General features: G+C 46.2%; 1 protein-coding gene across 2 annotated transcripts in view; it reads left to right on the forward strand.

Moving 5' to 3' along the window:
* Window positions 1-1,632: 1,632 nt before the first annotated feature.
* Window positions 1,633-23,602, forward strand: part of LOC147016026 (small conductance calcium-activated potassium channel protein 2-like) — a 420,626-nt gene continuing 398,656 nt past the window's right edge. For both annotated transcript variants that reach the window (XM_085848716.1, XM_085848717.1), the window contains exons 1-2: window positions 1,633-2,292; window positions 2,428-2,523. In XM_085848716.1, coding sequence (XP_085704842.1) covers window positions 1,711-2,292; window positions 2,428-2,523 — 678 coding nt within the window. In that variant the 5' untranslated portion in view covers window positions 1,633-1,710. The remainder of the gene's footprint in view (window positions 2,293-2,427; window positions 2,524-23,602) is intronic.

Below are 23,602 nucleotides of genomic sequence, written 5' to 3' on the forward strand. Positions count from 1 at the left end.
TCCACAATATCATACTTGTGATGTGTTACAATATCATGCATGTGGTGTGTCACAATATCATACATGTAGTGTGTCACAAAATCATTCATATGGTGTGTCACAATATACATGTGGTGTCATATCATACATGTGGTGTGTCACAATATACATGTCGTGTTCCACAATATCATACATGTGATGTGTCACAATATACATGTGGTGTGTCACAATATCATGCATGTGTGTTACAATGTCATACTTGTGGTGTGTCACATTATCATACATGCGGTGTGTCACATTATCATACATGTAGTGTATCACAATATCATGCATGTGGTGTCACATTGTCATACATGTGGTGTGTCACAATACCATACATGTGGTTTACCATAGTACCGCTCTGATGAGCATGGTGCACCTTTGATGTGATCTGTACCACACTGTACGACTGACTGTCTGGTGTATGCACCATCCTTGCAGGCATTCAGTAAATTGTGGATTTATTAAATAATCTTATAATATCTGAAAATTAATATTCTTCTTCTTTAATAAACGGCCTCAATTATTGCCACGTTCTTGTGGAGTTGGGGGCGAGTTTTTGGCCAAACTCTTTCACGAACCGGCTCACCAGGCCTGACGCTCAACTATTAGAGGTTGTGGCAGGAATTTGTAATTTGTTCAGGGTGCCGGTGATAGCTCGCCTCCTCTTCGCGAAGGATATTTTATAACGTCCACCAAGTGATGCCGGCAGACGGGACGCCCATTTGAACGGTCCATCCAAGGGACGACGGCGCACACATTCAAGATGAATCACCCAACCTGTGAAGCACGTGAACGACAGTTTAAATATCGCTGGGTTAGGGTTTAAATCCTCAGGCCAGGCAAGACAGCTCAGATGCGAATGTGATGAAATTAATATTCCATTGTATATACACACAGAAATACCATATATTAAATGATGAACAAGTCACCAGCACAACCAATACGTTCGGTGCTCCAGTTTTGGGTCGACAAAAGGTCAAGGAGCACGCTCGTGAACAAGTTCGCGGTCAATTCCCGGGCAGGCTCTCGATGCGTGGGAAAACCAGAGGAGGCAAACAGTGCTCGGAGCACACGGGATTGTGTTCACCGTCAGCTGCAATGGCGCATTCTGGTAAAGGCGGATCTGCAAGACGATCGTTGTGTGTGTGTGTGTGTGTGTGTGTGTGTGTGTGTGTGTGTGTGTGTGTGTGTGTACGGCATGCGCATCCTTTCTTTTTGAGAAACGCATTGCAACAGAAACATGTTTTACCTGCTTGCAGCAAATATCCTTATAACAATGATTAAGTGCAAAGGATCATGATTTAACTGGAAGATATCCGAAGGGAAAGGGGGAAATTTGATTGCATATTATATGTGGGGTTGGTGGGGCGGGGGGGGGGATTGAGGGAGAAACCCCCAAATGATACAAGGAGCGAACGCGGGACCCCGCTCCAAACGGCTTCCCCCGCCGCGCGTCATGCATCGTGTTTTGATAGAGCGGCCAATGAGAAACGGCGCTTCGTATCGAAGGCGGGCTCACAAGTCCGTTCGCTGCCCAACTTTCGCGGATCGTCCAATCGGCGAAGCGCAAAGCATAAACCACGCCTTTTAACGGACTCTCGCACACTCGGCTCCGCCTCCCCCGCCGAGCTCCGGGAGGTGGTGCGACGCCGGTGCTGCTCGGGCTGGGTAAGCTCGAGAGAGCGAGACATGAACGAACCGCTCCTCTCCTACGATTCCAGTGAGTCCGGGCAGGAAGTGCAGCTCAAAGCGAACTCGACACGCGGAGACAGCTGCGGCGCTCTGCACAAGCCCGCCGTGCCGTCGCCGTGCACCTCCCGGCACAGCATCCAGCTGGACCTGGGTGAAGTGTCCGCCACGCCATGCGCCGGTGGGAAGCCGTCGCAACAGCAGCAAGCGCGTCGCGACAGCAACCCGTTCACGGAAATCGCCATGAGCAGCTGCCGCTACAACGGCGGGGTCATGAAGCCCCTGACCCACCTGAGCACGTCGCGGCGGAACCTTCAGGACGCAGAAGCCGAGGCGCAGCCCCTGCAGCCCCTGCACGGAACGGTGCCCGAGATCGTGGTGTCGCGGCCCGAGGCGGCACCGCCTGAGGTCGAGCACAAGCTGCCCAAGAAGAAGCACCAGAACATCGGGTACAAGCTCGGACACCGGCGGGCACTCTTCGAGAAGCGGAAGCGACTCAGTGACTACGCACTCATCTTCGGCATGTTCGGCATCCTGGTCATGGTCATCGAGACCGAGCTGTCGTGGGCCATTTACGGGAAGGTGAGGAAACGCCCCGGAGACTCCACAACACCTGCCTCGGAGCATGTGCGTCTGGTTATCCCCTCCGTCACGGATATAACCCCCCCCCGTCACGGATATAACCCCCCCCTTCCCTTCCCATGTTATGCCCTGCAGGATTCCCCCTACTCTTTCGCGCTCAAATGCCTTATTAGCCTCTCCACCATCCTCCTGATCGGCTTGGTGATCGCGTACCACACACGGGAAATCCAGGTACGATGCCACTGACTGCACAGTAGTGTACACTGTGCTTCACAGCACTGTAAACTCTGCCACACTGTACAACACCGTTATACTTTACTCGGCTGTGCTACATGGCACACTACTTATAACTGTATCGGATACCTAACGATCCCCTCGCCCTACCACCATGTGTGGTCCAATCCTGGAGGTATCTTGGCATTCCCTGATGCACTCTCGATATATGAGCCAACATGGCAGGAGAGGTACATTTCACGTGGCACAACATCGAGTGTATCCTTCACTGCGAAGGATGATGTACAGCTGTACCATATCAAGCTATACCGTGCCCGGACATCATTACCCCCCCCCCCCCGAAGCCTACACTACGCGGAATTCTGCACAAGTATGGGTGAAGCTTCATGTGGGTTTGCACGACACTTTTGATGTGGCGCTGCCTGCAGACGTGACATGGAGTAGCGAGGATCCGTGCTCTGCCGTGTGATCGTGCGATGAGCTCTTTCCAACTCGAGACACGAAAGAGCCGAAGATCAGAGGTGGCCGCAAATTGGTCGCGACCGGTTGCACTCTTTGGCTGAGCATGCGACTGGTTGCGTGCGACCGCCGGTCAGCACGACGCCGCTGCACCACGCTCACAAAAATTCCCACGTCATGTCTGATTTCATAGCGAGCAAAAGGCCGAGCGGCTCAGAGCTCTAATTCCATCCCGAGGTTGTTTTTTTCTTTCTTTTTATTATTATTTTTTGTCATTGAGATGGATTCTCTGACTCTCTGAGCTCAGATTCTTTGAGCCCTATCTATTTGGTGGAATTGTTTTTTTTTTTTTGAGAGAGACATTTAATCTTTTTATGGAACTGCGTGTGGGTGTGCGAAAGTACATGTATCTGACGCGTCTCATGCTTGAGCAAGAAGACTGCTTTTTATTGCGCAGATATCCATGGATTCTCAGCATTTTGTCGAAATTCCACAGCGAGCCTCCGATTCGCCTGATAGCGTTCTCATCAAAACCACTGGCTCACGTCGTGTGCAACCCAGGATCAAATCGCTTACGCCGTCAGTGTATGTATGTTTGTCCATTATTTACTAATGGCCTTGTAAGTCGTGTAATAGTACACCGATATCTACTGAAGTCTTTGTCCTGGATGTGATTGATGCATGTTCAAACCGCTCCGTGAGCCTGAGATCACTGCAAGAAGAAAGAGAGAAATAAGCCACAAGGAAAATGCTTCCTTCCATTTTACGATATTACATGAATCAAGAAGTGACATTTATAGGTCACCACATCGTTTAATTTATTTTCACAATTATCTCATCAATTCCACATAGTACTCTCCATTAATTAATTAATTAATTAATTATCATTGAAATAAGAATGGTCGACCACTCCATCTTTAGAACAAAGCAGCATTTGATATAAAACCTCTTGTTTATTTCTGTTGATTTCGTGCAAATTGTACCTCTTTGAGATTAAAATACGATCGTCTTTGGCAACCGGCGTGGGTTAAGCCGAAAGCCACTTTAGCAGATCAATACGTCCCGCATCATACATGCAGCAGAGTACAACTTTCAAATCGGTGTCATTTCATTGTCACATACATTCTTTGATCGGGTTAAAAATGTACATTTAAGATTTATATTTTTTTTTCATTCATTAAAAGCTTTTATTCGGCATCAAATGTATCATGGAGTACGGTTGGTACTCCACATGTAGGAATGGCACGAGGAAAAAAAAAATTCAAAAATTAATGTTTTGCGGATGATTGTGGCTCAAAGTAGTCCCATGGTTCGAAAAATGGGTGAAAAATTTATTAAATTGTTCGGAATACCGACACTTAATGCTTCGCCTCTTTGATTGGCGGAGCATGACCACAATGCAGAGAAAGATTTCAGATGTGCCAAGGCCAAAGGGCATTGCATCGCTGGATCTTTTCAACACCGGGTGAATGATGGGCAGCATGACCAGCTTCAAGCGGCCAACTTCGGTCGGATAACTCGAGCAGCCTGCTTCCACTATCGAGTTCCTTATCTTATCAGCAGCTACGTTTTGCCGTCCCCTTTCTAAACTGCATAAGGAGGATGTCTATCACTATCACCTTCTGGAGTGGGTTCTCATTGGCAATCATCCCTTCCCTGGTTCGTTTTGTTTGCGTTTTGTAACGCGCCGTGAGTGCTCGTGGAGTTCGATGAAAAGGTATTGTAAAACGCGGCTTTCTCGCATCGTTATCTGGCAAAGAGACTGCTCAGGTGAATGGTGGTGGTGGAAAGGTGTACGATTTGTAACTGAGGCTGTGCAGCATCTATTTGTAACACATGGAGCCGATGGAAATGAAGCCGACCTCATTTCTTGTCTCGTGCCTACTTGCCAACTGTATGGTTTGAATAAAAAGAACAACAAAGAAAACACACTCTTACAATACCTGTATTCCTCGGCGATTAGTCCTTTGTGATGCATTGTTTTCTTTCTTTTTTAACACTCATGTAATGCATGTCTGAGCACGAGCCTCACTTGTCGCAAGACGAATGGTTCAAGTTAGACGAATAGCTATTCTGAATATATTTTGTCGCTCCGTTCATTGTTTCCACACCTGAAGTGCTGTACTGATAGGAAACACGTTGCTCTTAAGTGACACTCTTGAACGAGCTGAGAGCCTTTCCTTGTTAGGACTTTTGAGCATTGTTGTGACACACACACACACACACATAAAATCTTTGTGCCGTTCAACAGGACAGCATACTTGTTCAGTTGCTGTTGATGTTACAAAACGATTTTAAACTTTCAGAGGTGTCTCGTTCTCAAAGCATCAGTTGTGCGTGCGTGACAGAGGGTGGGGACGGATGGGCAAGAAGGTGGAGGGGCTCGGTATTGCATTGCGTTTACTTTGTGACGTCTTACCGAATAATAACATCATCATTACACTGGCAGCATACTTAATAAGTATCAGGTTAGTTTCTGAGTTGTTCAGTGTGATTTGTGAAATCCAATTAAAAATAGAGTCCACAATGCTCTGCAGACAGGGAGTTGCATCTGCACACATGTAATCTTTTATCGGCGATTATAAAATCGGTTGTCCTATCCACTAACATTCACAAATGGTCTCATCTGGAGGATTTCAATTGCTGCAAATGCTGTGCTCATCAGTCCAATGTTTTCTTTCTCTTGTTTCTTTTTTTTTTTCTTCTTCTTTCCTCTTCCAGACATTAGATGATGGGCACTGCATTTGCAGTGCTCGAGATAACCTTTGGGGTCATATGGACATAAAGAAAGACATCAAATTGCTCTCAGGAAAGCCAACTTGGGGGAGGGAGGGTGGGACGGCATCTTCTCTTCGGCTTTTTGAAATTGTGTTCTGAGTTGCGAATATGTCAGACTTGTTTTAGTAAAATGGTAATATAACCCAGTGTCACGATTTCACCTCGCTGTGCTATAAGCAATTCACTTTAACCATGGATAGGAAAAGAAACACATATACCAGTATTTTTTTATTCTATTATTTGTGTGCAGCACCTGGGGGTGCAGAAATAGCATACTTACCTTTTAAGCGGTCTCGTCTGAGTTTGATCGCAACTGGATGATGAACAACTACTTTTGAATGCAGTACAAGGTTGTGGGGTAGCATCATTGGCTGAGGGTTTGGCTGTGCTGCTGCTGCAATGCCCTCTGCAGGTTACGGCAGGAATTTAGAATTTGTTCTGTGTGCCAGAGATAGCTCACCTACTTTTTGCGAAGGACACCGTGGGATCTGTAACGTTCACCAACTAATGTCGGCAGACGGGATGCCCAGTTTCATGTCCTTCCGAACGACGGCGCACGCATTGAATCACCCTGCCTTGGAAACACGGCGATGACTGACAGTTTATAGCTGGGTCGAGATTCAAACCCAGGCTGGAGAGCTTAGAGGCATGTGCGCGTACCTCTTGTGTAGGCCATCCTGCCAGCCTTAGTATAAACTTTTGGATTGGTGCTAAACAAGCATGGCATTTTGTCACAAAGTGTGCCGTCCTTCAGATCGACTTTAAGCTGGGGATACTTCTGCTAGAAGTGGTTGTTGGACCTTAAACATCCCACAGTGTCTTGCAACGAGTAGGTAAGTTATCACCAGCATCCTGAATATATCCCAACTTCCTGGCTAAATCGGCTCCAGTTGAAAGTCAGGCCTGGCCAGCAGGTTCATGAAAGCACTTGGCCAAACTTCCACATTGCTCTTAAGTGACACTCTTCGATCAGCTGAGAGCCTTTAGAAACCTAACTCGTTTCTTTTGGCTAACCTTACAAGAATGTGGGGATTGCTTTGGTGCTGTGAAAGAAGTGGTATAGTCATAGACCTGGATGCTGGTTGTGTCTTTTCTGGTATGGTGGTAATGGTGTCGAAGCAGTGCGTCCTGGAGGTTCGACAACGCATTTGTATTTTGGCCAACATGCCAGCGATTACTCTTTGTGAAAGACACCGTGAGATCTTTCATGTCCACAAGTAGCAACTGTTGGCAGAGACATTCCCAACTCCATGTCATATCCAACTAATGGCACACTAATTGATGTGAAGTACCAAAGTGACGGGTTATGGTCATTGTGGTACTCAAACCCTGACTAGGCGAGCTCGATACCTCCTGAGATATCCTGCAAACCTACTGTATCTGCCAGTTAAGTTAAGAAGGCAACAAATGAAAATTTGATGCTTGTGATCTTACCCATCCACATCCTTCCAAAGAGTGTTGCAATAATGTTGCACAAATACAATTGTCTACCTTTAGACATTTAGAATGTCTCCCATCAGCGCACATAACTGCTCCATAAGCACACGATAACTAACTGCACCTAACTCGTTTCCCAAGAAGCACAGAAACGATATCAACATTTCAATTTCCGTTTGTTTTTGTGTTGGATGATTTCAATGATTGTTATCCTTCATTTTTTTTTTTTTTTTGTAATGCTGCATTAATACTTTTTGAATTTTCCTGATAATGCCACCCAATTTGACAGCTGGGTTAAATTATGGAATGACTGTCAATATCTAGGACAGGCAATGGAAAACAATCTTTTCAAGAAAATAACATCTTTTTTTTTTTTTTTTTTTTCCAAGAAACTGATCAATTTGTGGAAAAATTGTGCCTTAATTAATCTTTCATATGTATAAAATCCATTTATGTTTTATTTGGACCTTTTTGTTTTTTTATTGATAAAGATATATGTTATAGTAAATACTGCAACGTTTTATATGATATGAGGGTCTCACGCACGCGCGCGCGCGCGCACACCACACACACACACACACACACACACACACACACACACACACACACACACACACACACACACACACACACACACACACACACACACACACACACACACACACACACACACACACACACACACACACTTCCCTTCGGAACACTTCAAGTTTTACAGGGAGCCCATGCACACCGACTGCTGGACTTGGGATTCTAACACTGGCGGTGCGGCTAAGGAGATTGACCATGTGCTCGTTGATGGTCGCTGGAGGATGATCCAGAACTGCAGGGTCGACCGGATTTCTCAGTTCCTTGATACCGACCACAGGCTGGTGGTAGCAACTCTGAAGTTGTAGCTTAAATCCAGGATAATTGTACCGCCCCAGCCTAGGCTGGATGTTGGCAAGTTCAAGGATGAGAGGGTACAGTAGCTGAGGAGTGTGAGAACAGGCTGAGTGTGGATTTTTGGGGTCTGTGTGCTTTAGGGAATCCTGAAGAGTTATGGAAAGCCTTCAAGACTACCATCCTTGATGTTGCTGGTGTATGTCTTGGAACTCCCAGTGGGTCGAAGAATAATTTTGTCTCTCAAGGAACATTGGAAACCATTAACCAGAGTCGTAGGACCAGGCTTAGTGGCAGAGCTGAGCTCTTCAGGGAGTTGAGGCGTAAAACTGTAGGGCGCTAAGGGTGGACAAGGAGACCAATGTGCGAGAAATCTCTGATGGGATAGAGCATCACCTGTGGTCAAATGATTCTCGTCCTCCTTACAGGGGAATTCTCGCATTGTGTTCCTCCAAGCCTGTCCCTTGGCGTACTGCAGTTAGAGCGGAGGGTGGTGGGTTCTTGTCAGAGGAGTCCGAACTGAAGGCCAGCTGGGCCAGTTACTTTGATCCACCAGCTGTGTAAATGGATGTTGGGGTGTTACTATCCCAATTGCTGACCCTCCAATCAACTGTGATCCACCTTTGTTTGTGGAAACACAGGCTGTGGTGAACCAGTTGAAATTGGATCAAGCTCCTGGGATCTGTGGCATCCATGCTGAACTTCTCAAGGCTGGTGGAAATGCTGTACTCATGTCATTGCATGCAGTTCTGTGCTCTGCCTGGAACACAGACATCATCCCAACTGACTGTAAGAGGGGCCTTGTTGTCCCTCTGGAAAGGGAAGGGTGATCACCAGGAATGCAACAACTACCGAGGGGTGATGCTGCTCCCAGTGCCGGGCAAGGGCTTTGCTCGGATAATTCTTGATAGGGTTCATCACCATCTGCTTGTGCAGTCAGGCTTTCCACCACAGAGGTCAATGATTGACTGTATCCTTGCTCTTTGGGTCCTCACCGAAGGCAGATGAGAATTTCGGCAGGGGCTGCTTTCAGCCAAGGTTTAACTCTGCCAAGCGTTTGATTCGGTGAATCGGGATGCCCTCTGGAGGATTCTTGGTCTTCGTGGGGTGCCACCAAAACTGAGCAATCTGATGTCTGAACTATAATCTGGTACTGAGTGCTGTGAGATGTGGTGATACCATCTCCGACTTATTTCCAGTTGTTACTGGAGTTCATCAGGGGAGTATATGGGCCCCCACACTTATCAACGCTTGTATGGACTGGATTCTGGGAAGGATGTCAGAGAGATAAAGCTGTGGTGCATCATTTGGTAATGTCAAGATCTCTGACCTTGATTTCGCAGATGATGCAGTCATCTTTGCGGAGAATCTGGATATCCTTTTGGGGGCCCTCGAGGTGCTGAATGAGGAGTTGGATCCGCTAAGATTACGGGTTTCTGGGTCAAAACTAAGATCCAGGCTTTTAATGACATATTGGATGCTGCTCTCTTGTCTGTGCCTGTTTTGTGGCGAGGATGTTGAGGTCACGGAGAGATTCAATTTCCTTGGCAGTGATATTCATGTCTCTGCTGTCTTTGAGCCAGAGGTCAATAGACGTCTGGGTCGGGCCTGGGGAGTCATGGATTCACTGGATCATGGGGTGTGGTGCTGCTGGTACCTGTGCAGGATGAAAGTCTGAGTCTTCAGGTACTTTGTACTTCCAGTCTTAATCTACGGATGTGAGACTTGGATGCTGACCAGGGATCTGAGGAGGAGACTTAATTCCTTTGCTACCAGATCTCTTTGGAGAATCCTTGGCTATGCTCAGACTTTGTGTCCAACGAGCGTTTGCTGAGAGAGACTCAAATGAGATTTGTTACCTGCATCGTCTGTGAGTATCAGCTACATACATACATATATATACACATATGTATATTTTTGCGTTTCTCGGAACTGCATGCATACAACAGATAGGTGTCCCGAGACAGTTTTGTCATTAATATACGTGCAGATAGGCACCTTTCCTTTTTTTGCGGGTAAACAAGGGAGTGCATTGCGATGGTCTGATAGTTAGGATTATTAAATAATTTTCCCCTTTTATTTTATCCCCACTCTTTTTCTTTTCTTTTCTGAAGTAAATCTGCCTGCTTGCCCCCTCGTCTCGTCTACCAGAGCCGTGCATCAACATCTGCCCGAAACCAGACATGTGCGGTGAGTCACGTACGCTTTGGGCGGGGTGTGCCAACGTCTGCCCGAAACCAGACATGTGCGGCGAGTCACGTGCGCTTTGGCAGCAAAATGGGCGAGGTGCACCAACGTCTACCCGAAACCCGGCCCAGGCTGGCAGACCATGTGATGGGTCGGGCCAGTTGGAGCGCCCGACTCGGGCGATGACGTTGGATTCGGCATGGCCCTCCCCGGAGCTTCGGGCTTTATAAAAGACGGAGAAGCTCCTCCATCTGGAGATGTTGAGTGGTGTTTCCACGCAGTGTGTTCCTGCTTCTCGACTCCGCCTTCTGACTCCGTCCTTCTCCACTCGAGCTCCTCATTTAGAACACAATCTCCACACGTGCAGCTATGGCCAGAACAATGCGACTACTGTCGGGTACCGCACCACGGAGCATCCCCTCCCCTGAAACGCCCAGGTACCGGAAGCTATAACCTCAACTCCCCTCCCTCCCTACCTGGCTGCAAAAATCCCTTTTTCATTGGGGTTTCTTTTTCTGTGTGTGTGTCTGAGTGTGCTGGTGCCTGTCTGTTAAGTAAGCCTGTAGAAGATCCTTATTGTTGTTACTGTTAATAATCTCACGTCAAGTCTGCACTGTCTGCTTTAGTAAGTTGCTTGTATTATTGTCGCACCCCACACCTCTCGCCTCTTTCCCTGCGTTACATACCCAATAAATCCTTGTCGTACCACATGCTTTTCCTCGCTTGCTTGTTAATAAATAATTATCTTTTGGAATGTTCCCAGCTCGCCTTTCTCTTTTCTCTCATTGGTCCAGCATGGTTGAAATCTAAGTTTAGCCGAGTCTTTATTCCCAACGATCCGTTCCTACTTTAGCCGGTATGTCCTTGGCAGTGTCACTCGGCTGCATCCGATCCGGAAAGGTGATCCCATCCGGTCGAGTGATCCGGTTCGGACAAGGCGTACCGAGGGTGTGGTTCCCCAGTAGTTAAACCACGTGATTAATTAGGTAAACCGATTGTAGATGGGAGGACCCGAGGTCACGCGGTTGAGTTATTGGCGTCCACGGTCGGTTAAGCGACCCGGCGCGTCACAGAATTATCTGTGAGCGATAGCCTACAATTCCGGGGAGTCTGGTGGGAATCAACGTAGCTTTTTCTTTTGTGGTCTTCTCACCTTCTTGTCTTCTCACCCAACCCCGACCCCGAGAAGTGGTCATCTCACCCAACCCCGCTGGCCCACAACAATATATATATATATATATATATATATATATATATATATATATATATATATATATATATATATATATATATATATATATATATATATATATATATATATATATATATACCTGGGGTAGTGGCGTGCGCCTGTAATCCGGCTACTCGGAGGCTTGGGTTGGAGGATCGCTTGAGGACAGGTGCTCTGCGCTGGGCTGTGCTATGAGAGGGTGTAGGGCAGCCCGGAATCATGGCGAAACCCAATCCTTATCCCTGTGTCGTAAGAGGCGACCAGGGTTGCGTCAGGAAGGGCATCCAGCGTAAAACCTATGCCAAATCAGTCTGCGGATCATTACGGATGATCCGCTGTGGCGACCCTTAATGGTAGCAGCCGAAAGACGAACAACAACATATATTTGTGTGTGTATATGTATATATGTATATATGTATATATATATATATATATATATATATATATATATATATATATATGTATATATATATATACATATAGTTACGGCCGCGGGTACCAAGTGAATTATGAGGGGGTTTAATCCCCGTTTGTCCTTGGAAGAGCCGGACCTGGGGGCCACCGCTCACAATTAACTTTGTGGTACGGTGGGTAGCTTTGGAACCACGAATGCCACTCAGTTAACCACGAGTTCCAGTGTCCACCATCTAATTATGCCGTTTCAATCGAGGTCACGTGGTTTCCTGAACGGGGAGCGCGCCCTCAGCAGAGCACCAATCTTATCTTGATTAGATCTTAATTTGGGCAGCTGAGCGTTTAACCGTTGATGCGTGCCGACTATTTTTGGTCAATTTGTTTGGTAATTACCTCCCAGTCTATCTAGGTTCGGACAATGCTGGATCAATGGAAGGAAAGGACAAGCTCAGACAGGTTGGAACGTCAACAAAGCAATTTATTAATATGAAAATAAATAAATAAAAAGAACTTTTTATTTCCATGTGGTAAAAATTAGTAAATTCAAATCAATCAAAATGATCACAAGCAATTAAATAATCAATTAGGCACTGATAGAAAAAGAGACGAAGAGCAGATGCTTATTTCTATGCCTTAACGATTAAACACAGACAAGGGTACCCAGGAGATCATTCGGGGGGGGGGGGGGAAGAGAAATCTTCTCGCTCACCAAATAGAAGTCGTACATCAAATAAAAACGTCCTGAAATGTGTGAGCGTGCCTTGTCCGTTGCCAGTGCGCAGGAACCAGGGACGCCAAGTGCGGGTTTCTAGCAGAAGGAGCATTAACGGTCCGAGCGTCACCCACCGCCAGGAGCCACAATCGACGGACAGCTGTCAGGAGTTGAGGCACTGTGAAGTGCTGAGGTGCTGGGAGACGCTGAGGGGCTGTGACGAACTGAGATGCTGTGAGGCGCTGAGGCTGTCACCAACTCACTGGCGCCGACCGACTGGAAAAGCCTTCTGACTGACACCGACTCACTGACTGGCAAAGTCGTCTGATAACGACTCACTGACTGAAAAAGTCGTCTGCCTGTTACAGACTCACTGACGCCAACTGACTCACAAACTGACTCGTCGACTGACCCGCCAAGAACGGATCTCTTGTCCTCTTTTTATAGGCGGCCTGTCTGGGTGGGTACAGACTCCAGCAGAATCCACCCCGCCCCATTTGCGAATCGTTGCCGTGACAACCTGCATGCCCCGCGATTATTCCTGGATTACGATGCCATGTTTGTGGTGCTGGACGACCGGCAAAGAGCAGCCATCTGTCACTCACCGAGCGAAAACTTGAAGCGCTCATAAAACGTCAACAACAATGATCACCTCAATGTTCAGCCCGGTATTAAAAAGAGCCAGTTTGCATCCAAAGAGCTGCTGAACGGGGCGTCAAACGTCGATGGAAAAAGGCGGGTCTCTGCGTCAGTGAAAGAAACGAGCGTCAATGTCGATGGAAAAAGGCTGGCGTCAAGCCTCCGTTGGGCCATCGGCTATCTCACGTGCATGAATGTGTCTGTCGCAAAGAGAAAAAGGAGCTTTCCATAAGAGGGAATCTATTCTTTACCATTCTCAGCGCATCACATTTAGAATCCCACCAGACATGGGGATGGGTCTATCCTGGACATGCATTGAGGGAAATAACTATCTGAGGACCTGGATGTTTGTATGCATTTGTCGGATCGGATTCTGAAATCCGTAACAATATTTATTGGATTCGCTATATATGCGAGATATCCCTTATTGTCGGGTTTTGTGTGTGTGTGTGTGTGTGTGTGTGTGTGTGTGTGTGTGTGTGTGTGTGTGTGTGTGTGTGTGTGTGTGTGTGTGTGTGTGTGTGTGTGTGTGTGTGTGTGTGTGTGTGTGTGTGTGTGTCTGCAACACGAGGCTCCACAGCACAAACCAGCAAACCGATTTCGATGAAACTTTGCCAACATGTGCAGTATTTGTTGGGAATGTGCACGTTTGAATTTCATTGCTGTGCAGCGGCCGAAAAACCACGTACAGTATTTTCAATACTTGTCCTTCAGTTTTGAATGTCGAGAAGCGAGACTTCGGAATTAAACACTTCGAGATATTAAGAAAATTTTACTCGAGCCGAGTTTTGATTGAGGTTTTATTTTTCAAATGGTAGTTCTTCAAAAATCGGGTGTCTATTCACCATCATTTTTTATGAGGGGCTTAGGAAAGTGGGCGTAGCTTAGGGTAAGTGGACATGGTTGATGAAAAGTGGGAGTGCCGTAGGAAAGGGGCTTGGCTTATGGAAAGTCAGGTCAGGTTCGATCTGTGACCTGCTACAGGTACCATGTAAACCTGTACTAACCTGTTCCATGGTTGGGTTGTCGGCGACTAAACCGTCTCCACCACCAGGTTTTCTGGTGAGGAGGGTGTTTGGATATGGACACCCAGCAGGATTAAAAACAAAACCTGTCAAAGGGCGGAGGAGCTCCTTGTGAGCCAACGGCCATCCATATCTAGTGCCCAACTGTGTCTGCGGACGTCCTCCTGCAGTTGGGTTACTTCTTATTAGGAGGTTGGTGGCAGGATTTGCACTCCAGCCACCGTAAAACACTTCATTCCGCAAAACGCAAAAACGCAAAAAAATCTGAAAACCCACTCCGTGGGAGTACCTCCTGTGCAGCTGCCCTTCGCAGGGCAGCTCACCGGATGACAGGATTGGGGCAAAGCCTTCGGGACCCCCAATCTTTGATAGGAGGGAAACCACGGGGTAACATCCCGGGGTCAGATTGCGGGAGAGTGTGTCGGAGTGGTGCTGAGGTGTCGTCCACCAGACGGCGGTCTCCTTGGGTTAACCTGAGGCGGTCCCTTCGGGTGGGTGCCTGGAATATCCTATCCCTAAGAGAGGATGATCACCTGTCTCTGTTATCATCTGAGCTCAAGCGTTTGGACATCGGGATTGCAGCTCTCTCTGAGGTTCGGAGACCGGATTGCGGCGGGATAATGGTGGGTGGTTACACCTACTATTGGTCTGGTCGCTCTGATGGTTACCATACCCAAGGAGTTGCTGTAGCTATGTCCAATAAGCTGACCCCAATGATAATTGAGGTAACACCCGTCAACGAGCGTATTATGAGATTAAGGATTCGCCACTCCTGAGGTGTCATTTCCCTGGTCTCTGTTTATGCTCCGACTGAGGCGAGTGATCTCACCGTGAAGGACACATTCTACGCCACACTCGAGTCTGTGGTTGATCAGTGCCCCAGACGAGATACACTTCTAGTCTTGGGGGATTTCAATGCATCGACTGGAGCTGATAGTGACGGTTATGAGGTGTGTGTTGGTCCCCATGGGTCAGGAACTATGAACCAGAATAGCACTAAGTTCCTTGACTTTGCAAGAAGTCATGGACTTAGGGTGGCTGGTTCATGGTTTCAGCGCCCGCAAGCTCATCGCTGGACTTGGTAATCCAACGCTGGCGGTGTGGCAAAGGAGATTGACCCTGTCCTCATTGACGGTCGTTGGAGGATGATCCAGAACTGCAGGGTCTACCGGAGTGCTCAGTTCCTCAATACTGACCACAGGCTTGTTGTAGCAACTCTAAAGCTGCACCTTAAATCCTGGAGAATGGTACCATCCCAGCCTAGGCTGGATGTTGCCAAGCTCAGGGATGAGAGAGTAGCTGAGGAGTTTGCGAACAGGCTGAGTGGACACTTGGGGGGTCTGGGTGCTTTGGGGGGTCCTGAAGAGTTGTGGAGCACCTTCAAGACCACCGTCCTTGATGTTGCCGGTGGATGCCTTGGAGTTCACCGCAGGGCAAAGAAGAATGTTGTCTCTCAAGGGACACTGGATACCATTGACCAGAGTCACAGGGCCAGGCTGAATGGCAGAGCTGAGCTGTTCAGGGAGCTGAGGCGTAAAACTGTATGTGCACTGAGGGTGGACAAGGAGGCCTATGTGCGAGGAATCTGTGAGGGGGTAGAGCGTCACCTGTGGACAGGTGATTCTCGTCCCGCTTACAGGGGAATTCGCGCATTACGTTCATCCAAGTCCATCCCTCGGAGCACTGCAGTTCGAGCAGAGAGTGGTAGGCTCTTGACAGAGGAGTCTGAAGTGAAGGCCCGCTGGGCCGGTTACTTTGAGCGGTTGTACCAGGCTGATCCCCCAGCTGTCGAGTTGGACGTCAAGGGTGTTACAATCCCTGTTGCTGACCCTCGAATCAACTGTGGTCCACCATCGCTTGTGGAAACACGGGCTGCGGTGAACCAGTTGAAACGGGGCAAAGTTCCAGGGATCTGTGGCATCCATGCTGAACTTCTCAAGGCTGGTGGAAACGCTGCACTCGTGTCGTTGCATGCAGTTTTGTGCTCTGCCTGGAACACAGGCATCATCCCAACTGACTGGAAGAGGGGCCTTGTTGTCCCTCTCTGGAAAGGGAAGGGTGATCGCCAAGACTGCAACAACTACCGAGGGGTGACGCTGCTCTCAGTGCCGGGCAAGGTCTTTGCTCGGATAATTCTTGATAGGGTTCGCCACCATCTGCTTGAGCACCAGCGTCCAGAGCAGTCAGGCTTTACACCAAAGAGGTCAACGATTGACCGTATCCTTGCACTTCGTGTCCTCACCGAACGCAGACGAGAGTTTCGGCAGGGGCTGCTTGCAGCCTATGTTGATCTCTGTAAAGCGTTCGATTCAGTGAATCGGGGTGTCCTCTGGAGGATTCTTGGTCTTCGTGGGGTCCCACCGAAACTGATCGATCTGATGTCTGAACTCTACTCTGATACTGAGAGTGCTGTCAAGTGTGGTGGTACCATCTCTGACTTATTTCCAGTTGTTACTGGAGTTCGTCAGGGATGTGTACTTGCCCCCACACTTTTCAGCACTTGTATGGACTGGATTTTTGGGAGGATGTCGGAGAGATCAAGCTGCGGTGCATCGTTTGGCAATGTCAAGATCTCGGACCTTGATTTTGCAGATGATGCAGTCATCTTTGCGGAGACTTTAGACATCCTCTTGGGGGCCCTCGAGGTGCTGAATGAGGAGTCGGAGCCTTTGTGATTACGGATTTCTTGGGTCAAAATTAAGATCCAGGCTTTCGGTGACATCTTGGATGCTGCTGTCCTGTCTGTGTCTGTTTGTGGTGAGGATGTTGAGGTCGTGGAGAGATTCACTTACCTTGGCAGTGATATTCATGTCTCTGCTGGCTGCGAGTCAGAGGTCAATAGACGTCTGGGTCGGGCCTGGGGAGTCATGGATTCACTGGATCATGGGGTGTGGCGCTGCCGGTACCTGTGCGGGAGGACGAAAGTCCGAGTCTTCAGGTCCTTGGTACTTCCAGTCTTGCTCTATGGGTGCGAGACTTGGACTTTGACCAAGGATCTGAGACGGAGACTTAATTCCTTTGGTACCAGGTCTCTTCGGAGAATCCTTGGCCATCGCTGGTCGGATTTTGTGTCCAACGAGCGGTTGCTGAGAGAGACTCGGATGAGATTTGTTACCTGCATGGTCCGTGAGCGTCAGCTGCGGCTGTATGGACATGTGGCTCGTTTTCCTAACGCTGATCCTGCTCATCAGATTCTCTCAGCGAGGGAGTCTCATGAGTGGAGGAGGCCAGTGGGTCGACCACGTGCCTCATGGTTGCAGCAGGTTGACCATCATCTCAAGGAGATGGGGATGGGCCTGGCATCTGCCTGCGGGATGGCCAGACGGAGGCCCCTGGAGTACCGGCGGAAAGTGGACGCAGCGACGCGCTGTTCTGGCACATGCTCCCATACCTGACCTTATGGAAAGTGGGCGTAGCTTATGAAAAATATTGTGTGTCTCAGGAGGTGTGGTCAAACAAGAGCATTGAGATAAGTTTATGTGTGTGTGTGTGTGTGTGTGTGTGTGTGTGTGTGTGTGTGTGTGTGTGTCTGCAATGCGAGGCTCCACAGCACAAACCAGCAAACCGATTATTTTTAAAATGGTAATCCTTCAAAAATAGGGTGTCTATTTACCGTCATTTTTTTATGAGGAGTGCCAGTTGGCAAAATACGCAATAGGAAAAATCTTGCCAGGCGGAGGAACAATTATATGTGAACCAATACGTCTTGGCAATGAATCTTCGTCGGTGGATCGGTCAGAATGAAAAGCATCGTATCCAGCGTTTTGATCCTAGCGGATCCCTCGTCGCCTTCCGGCGTGTGTGTGTGTGTGTATGTGTATATTTATATATATATATATATATATATATATATATATATATATATATATATATATATATATTTATTTATTTATATATATATTTATATATATATATTTATATTTATATATATATATATATATATATATATATATATATATATATTTATATATATATATACAGATGTTTGGTACTACAGAACTTTAATATGGATACAAACAAACAGGACATAATAGTGACTGAAGCTTTTCGTGCTGCACTCTTCAGGGTAAAAAACGGAAGACCATATATGAATATACTGTATATTCATATATATATATATATATATATATATATATATATATATATATATATATATATATATATATATATAGTGTCCCAAAAGTCACCTCGGGATTTTGAAATTAAATAACATTTCTGATTTTTAATAATTTTTTTTTCTTTTCTTTTCAGAATTTAGATTGACATTTGGAAATTACCCATGGAAAAATTCACAACTGAACAAAGAACCAAAATCGGTGGAATTTTATTTTAAATTTCCTTGATCAATTTTTCTCACCCAAAGAGTATGGACACCGAATAATTTCGCGAAATTCAGAAATTTATTGGCCATCACGTTCTCCTGATTTGACATCTCCTGATTATTTTATTTTGGGTTCCCTAAAGGAGTGTTTATACATCAATAAGCCCCATACAATTCAGCAGCTCAAGGACAACATCTGTGCAGAAATTTGAGGGCTGCAGCCAGAGTTATTGTCCGCTGTTATGGAAAATGCTGTCGAAAGAGCCCGTCTCTGCAAAGCCGAAAATGGAGGACATCTAAGCTGCATCATTTTTCATAAATGAAGCAAATTTATCTCAATTTTGTAAATTTTCTTTTGGTTTAAAAATGATCACAAATTATTACAAAACAGAAATGTTATTTAATTTCTAAATCCCAAGGTGACTTTTGGGACACTATATATATATATATATATATATATATATATATATATATATATATATATATATATATATATATATATATATATATATATATATATATATATATATATATATATATATATATATATATATATATATATATATATATATATATATATCATATGCATGCCCCAGGACCCTGACATTCATGGAGGAAACTTTCCAGGAAGACCCCGCGAATTTTGAAACTGCGAATGTGGGGGCATTGTTTCAATGGGAAATGGGGGGATAGGTTCCGGGGATTTCCCGACCTGCAAAAATCCACGAGTGTGGGGAAAAATCTGTGAGTGTTTTGTCATCTATCTATAATTCCAGCAGTGTGTGTGTGTGTGTGTGTGTGTGTGTGTGTGTGTGTGTGTGTGTGTGTGTGTGTGTGTGTGTGTGTGTGTGTGTGTGTGTGTGTGTGTGTGTGTGTGTGTGTGTGTGTGTGTGTGTGTGTGTAACCGCTGTTTCTTGACAACCACTGGTCCGATCTAAGTGAAACTTGCCAGATATATTGCTGGGGACCTGAGGATGTGCCTTTTCAAGGTTTGGTATTAATCGGATAAGTGCTTCCCAAGTTATGGCCATTTATTTACCAAGCAATTACAAGACACGTTGTTGCGTGGCCGATGGGGAAGGGAAGCTCAGTCGCGTTCCCCAGTACGGGTTACAACGTACGGGCTTCCGGAGAGTGATGACTTCGTGTTTTCTCATAATTTCTCGATTTCTTATGCGCATTTATAGATTTATATATTTATTCTTTTTTTTATTATTTATTTTTATTTTTTTACGGGCCCGTGCTAGTTGTTGCAATGGAGACAAGAGGGATAACATTATCAGTTCGTGGCGGCTCCTGGTTCATTAAAAAGGCCACAAATGGTAACACCACCAAAGTCGGGGAATTGGTACAATGGGGACAAGGGGGATAATGTTCGGTGAAATAAGTCTTGAAAGTTTATATTACCCCCTGGTCCAGTGGCTGGATGACTGAGGTGGTGTTCGGTGGCAAGAACATGACTTCAACGTTCAGGTCCGTGGGGTGGCCAGGAGCATTGTCAAGCGGCAAGAGTACCTCAAACGAAAAGTTCTTTCCTGGCAGGTATCTCTATTGCTGAGGAACGAAACAGTTATGGAACACTTTGTAGAAGGGCAATCTGTGAGGGCCGTTATAAATACTTGCATGGTATGTTTACACATTGAAAGTAATAATGAACCTTGCTTCCCCATTGTCTCGGGTTGCTCACCTGCATTTTTTTTTCATGTTTTTTTTTTTTTCCATTTATTTACGTTTTCATTTACGGATGCTTTCCTACAGTTCTGTGATTTTTTTCCTGGTGTATCAGCTTCAATGCCCGTCAGCACACAAAATTTCAGCTTTCTGCATCACCCGGAAGGTACCAAACTTTAATATCAGTCAGTGAGTCAGTGAATCGGTGGTTAGAATGATATATATATATATATATATATATATATATATATATATATATACATATATATATATATATATATATATATATATATATATACATATATATATATATATATATATATATATATATATATATATATATATATATAATATAGTTTGGTTCCGTGGCAACGAGAAATTGTACAGATTTTTCCATCTATAGAATATCTCTCGAATAAAACTAGAATAAATGGACGAGTTGGCTTTGTGTGCGGTGGGGCATGTTTTTTTTTGTGGAGTTCAACTGAAGCTTTCTGACATGGTGTGTGGTACACCAAAATGATCATCATGATCATCATAGGGTGCGGTGTTTTGAATTGTAAGCAGTGGGTATGTTTTTGCTTCATGTACGTAACCCGGTTTAAAAAAAAAAAAAAATTAATTTTTTTTTATCTGTACATGCTTGGAACAAGATTGCCCGGAGGGTGGGTACTCAGCTAATAGTATTATTATTTGCCAATAACAATAATAATGACAAACGCATTGTTGCGGTTCTGCGAAACTGGTGCTCCCATGAGGCAATGGCACACAGCGTATAGTGGTCCTGAGCCAGCATTCTGGTAGCTTGTACATGATGCTGCGTTTGAGCCTGCGGAGTAACTGCTGAATTATATCTATCAGGGTTCTTCCCGACATCTTTGTTATTTGTTCCTTTCACATTTCTTTCCAATTGTGTTTTTCACAATTCTCTTCTCATTTTAATTCTTGCTTTTTCTTCTCTTTCATCTCTATATTCCTTTCTTTCCTTCTCTATCTTTCTAAGGAGAAGTGAATTCTCACAAATTTTTCTGTTAGACTCACTTGGCTGCACCTGGATGGGTTTGAGGATTGTGGAGTCGTGGCTGAAACCCAAATCCTATCCAGGTTCCTCCTGATGACTCCATCTTTGCTCTTTACTTCTTTGGGAGTCTTCTTGGTCTCCATTTGAATATCATTTGTATTCATTTTCGATAGCCCTTCCCTTATGTGTAGTGGGTTTATCGGACAAGATGCGTTAAATGGACTTTAGGTCGTGTTTTTCTTTCCATTCTTTACCCATTTTTCATTCTTTACATTATTTTGCTTTGCTGCACATGCGAACCTCTCCTTCGTTTATGCATGCATGCACACGAAGGACCATAGCAACAAGGGCAGGTCATTTGCAGACGCGCACCATTACCCCTTTCAAATTACGCGCCATTATCCAACAGACGTTCAAGCTCAAACTTCGCCAGACTCGAACTCCAACGTTGCAACGTTTCATACACCACAAAGATTTCTTTATAAAAAATCACCACACTATTGTACCACAACCCAAGCTCGCTCGCCTTCGCTATTTACAGCCACAACCATAACGTCTCCACCACCACAAACCACCGTGCCATAACTCGAAGCTACGCTGCTGCTACAAATGCCTCAATCACAGTCACCACCACTGACGACCACTTTTCCCTTTCGGACCAACATGGAATGGGGGAGTGTGGCGTACCATTTCAGATACTTGGATCTGGACGTTTGAGTGTGTAACTTGAAGCGCAAGAGCACGCAAGACTTCGTTCAAAGTCATGTGGATAACCCTAGGGCTCCACTCAATTACGGCCCTCATTGGTCGTCCAGCAAGTGTACATGGCCGGAAAGAGCAACCGAATACCCCGGCACCACGTTAATCTCGGAGATGTATCGCGTGGCAGAGTGTGGAGCGACTGAGGCAATTTCCGCTGCCGAGTCTTCGCATGGGTGGAGCTCGTGCCAAGGTAATCGTCCATACACTACTGAGGGTGCTAGAACACACCCATCACTCTGCCGGATTTGCTCCCAAGCACCGCCTCTGCCAGTGGATTACAAAGGTTCGCTCAGTTCTTTGGCTGCACATTCTTCATCCCAGCAAGTTGGTACTCATTTTGCCGACCTCAGAAGGATGACAGGCTGAATAAACCCCACCGAGTATTAATTCAAAGGAGAGCGGGATTTGAACTCACGATTCTAGGATCCCAAGCCCACCACCCGAACCATGAATCCAACTATATCAGGAATGGCAGTACCAATCAGCGTTCGTGGTTGCTTAGGCCAAGGTCATATTTGCCACGGTGGCCGTGGGGTCTCCAAAATCTACGGCTACTAGCAATTATACGGCGGCCGCAGTATTTCCACGGTCACACAATGTAGCAGTCACTTATGTTTTTATTTTTCGGGGAGCCGCACGGCGTATTTAGGCCTAAGTCACATTTGCCACGGCGGCCGTGGGGTCTCCAAAATCTACGGCCAATAGCAATTATACGGCGGCCGCAGTATTTCCACGGTCACACAATGTAGCAGTCACATACGTTTTTATTTTTCGGGGAGCTGAACGGCGTATTTATAAATTGTGGAGACCGAAAACGTGGGGTTGCCGTACGGTCTTTGATTTGATGTCGTACGGTGACCTTAGGGCGTTCCTGCGGCGGCCATGGAATTTTCAAGGCAGACGCAAGGTGCCCGCAAGGCGACCACAGGGGACCGCAGGGGGGCCCGAAGGTGAACATGCGGCCAGACGGACGGTAACGAATGGGTTAATTAATTAATTTGTTTTTTACCAGTTTTTTTCTTTCGGCTTGTCTAATTGCTACGGCGAACGTAGAAATGAAAAAAGTTATAACTCCGCGTTATAATTCCACGGAGACCCCTACGGCCTGTAAAATATAGCCATACGGCGTAGGGCTACCCTGAGGCCACCTCAGAAACTCTGCGGCCGCCGCACGTTTCTGTCAATTCAGAGGGTGTACGGCTGTTGTATCCTCGCCGTAGAGCAAATGTGACTTCGGCCTTCGGTCTTAGAAATTGTGGAGACCGAAAACGTGGGGTTGCCGTAGGTCTTTGATTTTATGTCGCATGGTGACCTTAAGGGGGCCCTGTGGCGGCCATAGAATTTTCAAGGCAGATGCAAGGTAGCCTCAAGGTGCCCGCAAGGTGATCGCAGGGGGTCCTAAGGTGAACGTGCGGCCAGACGGACGGTAATGAATGGGATAATTTTTTTTTTACCATTTGTTTTGTTTCGGCTTGTCGAATTGCTACGCGAACGTAGAAATGAAAAAAGGTATAACTCCGCGTTATAATTCCACGGC

This window comes from Eptatretus burgeri, chromosome 12, assembly GCF_056783735.1.
Source record: "Eptatretus burgeri isolate ZD-2024b chromosome 12, Ebu_testis_v1, whole genome shotgun sequence".
Taxonomy (NCBI): domain Eukaryota; kingdom Metazoa; phylum Chordata; class Myxini; order Myxiniformes; family Myxinidae; genus Eptatretus; species Eptatretus burgeri.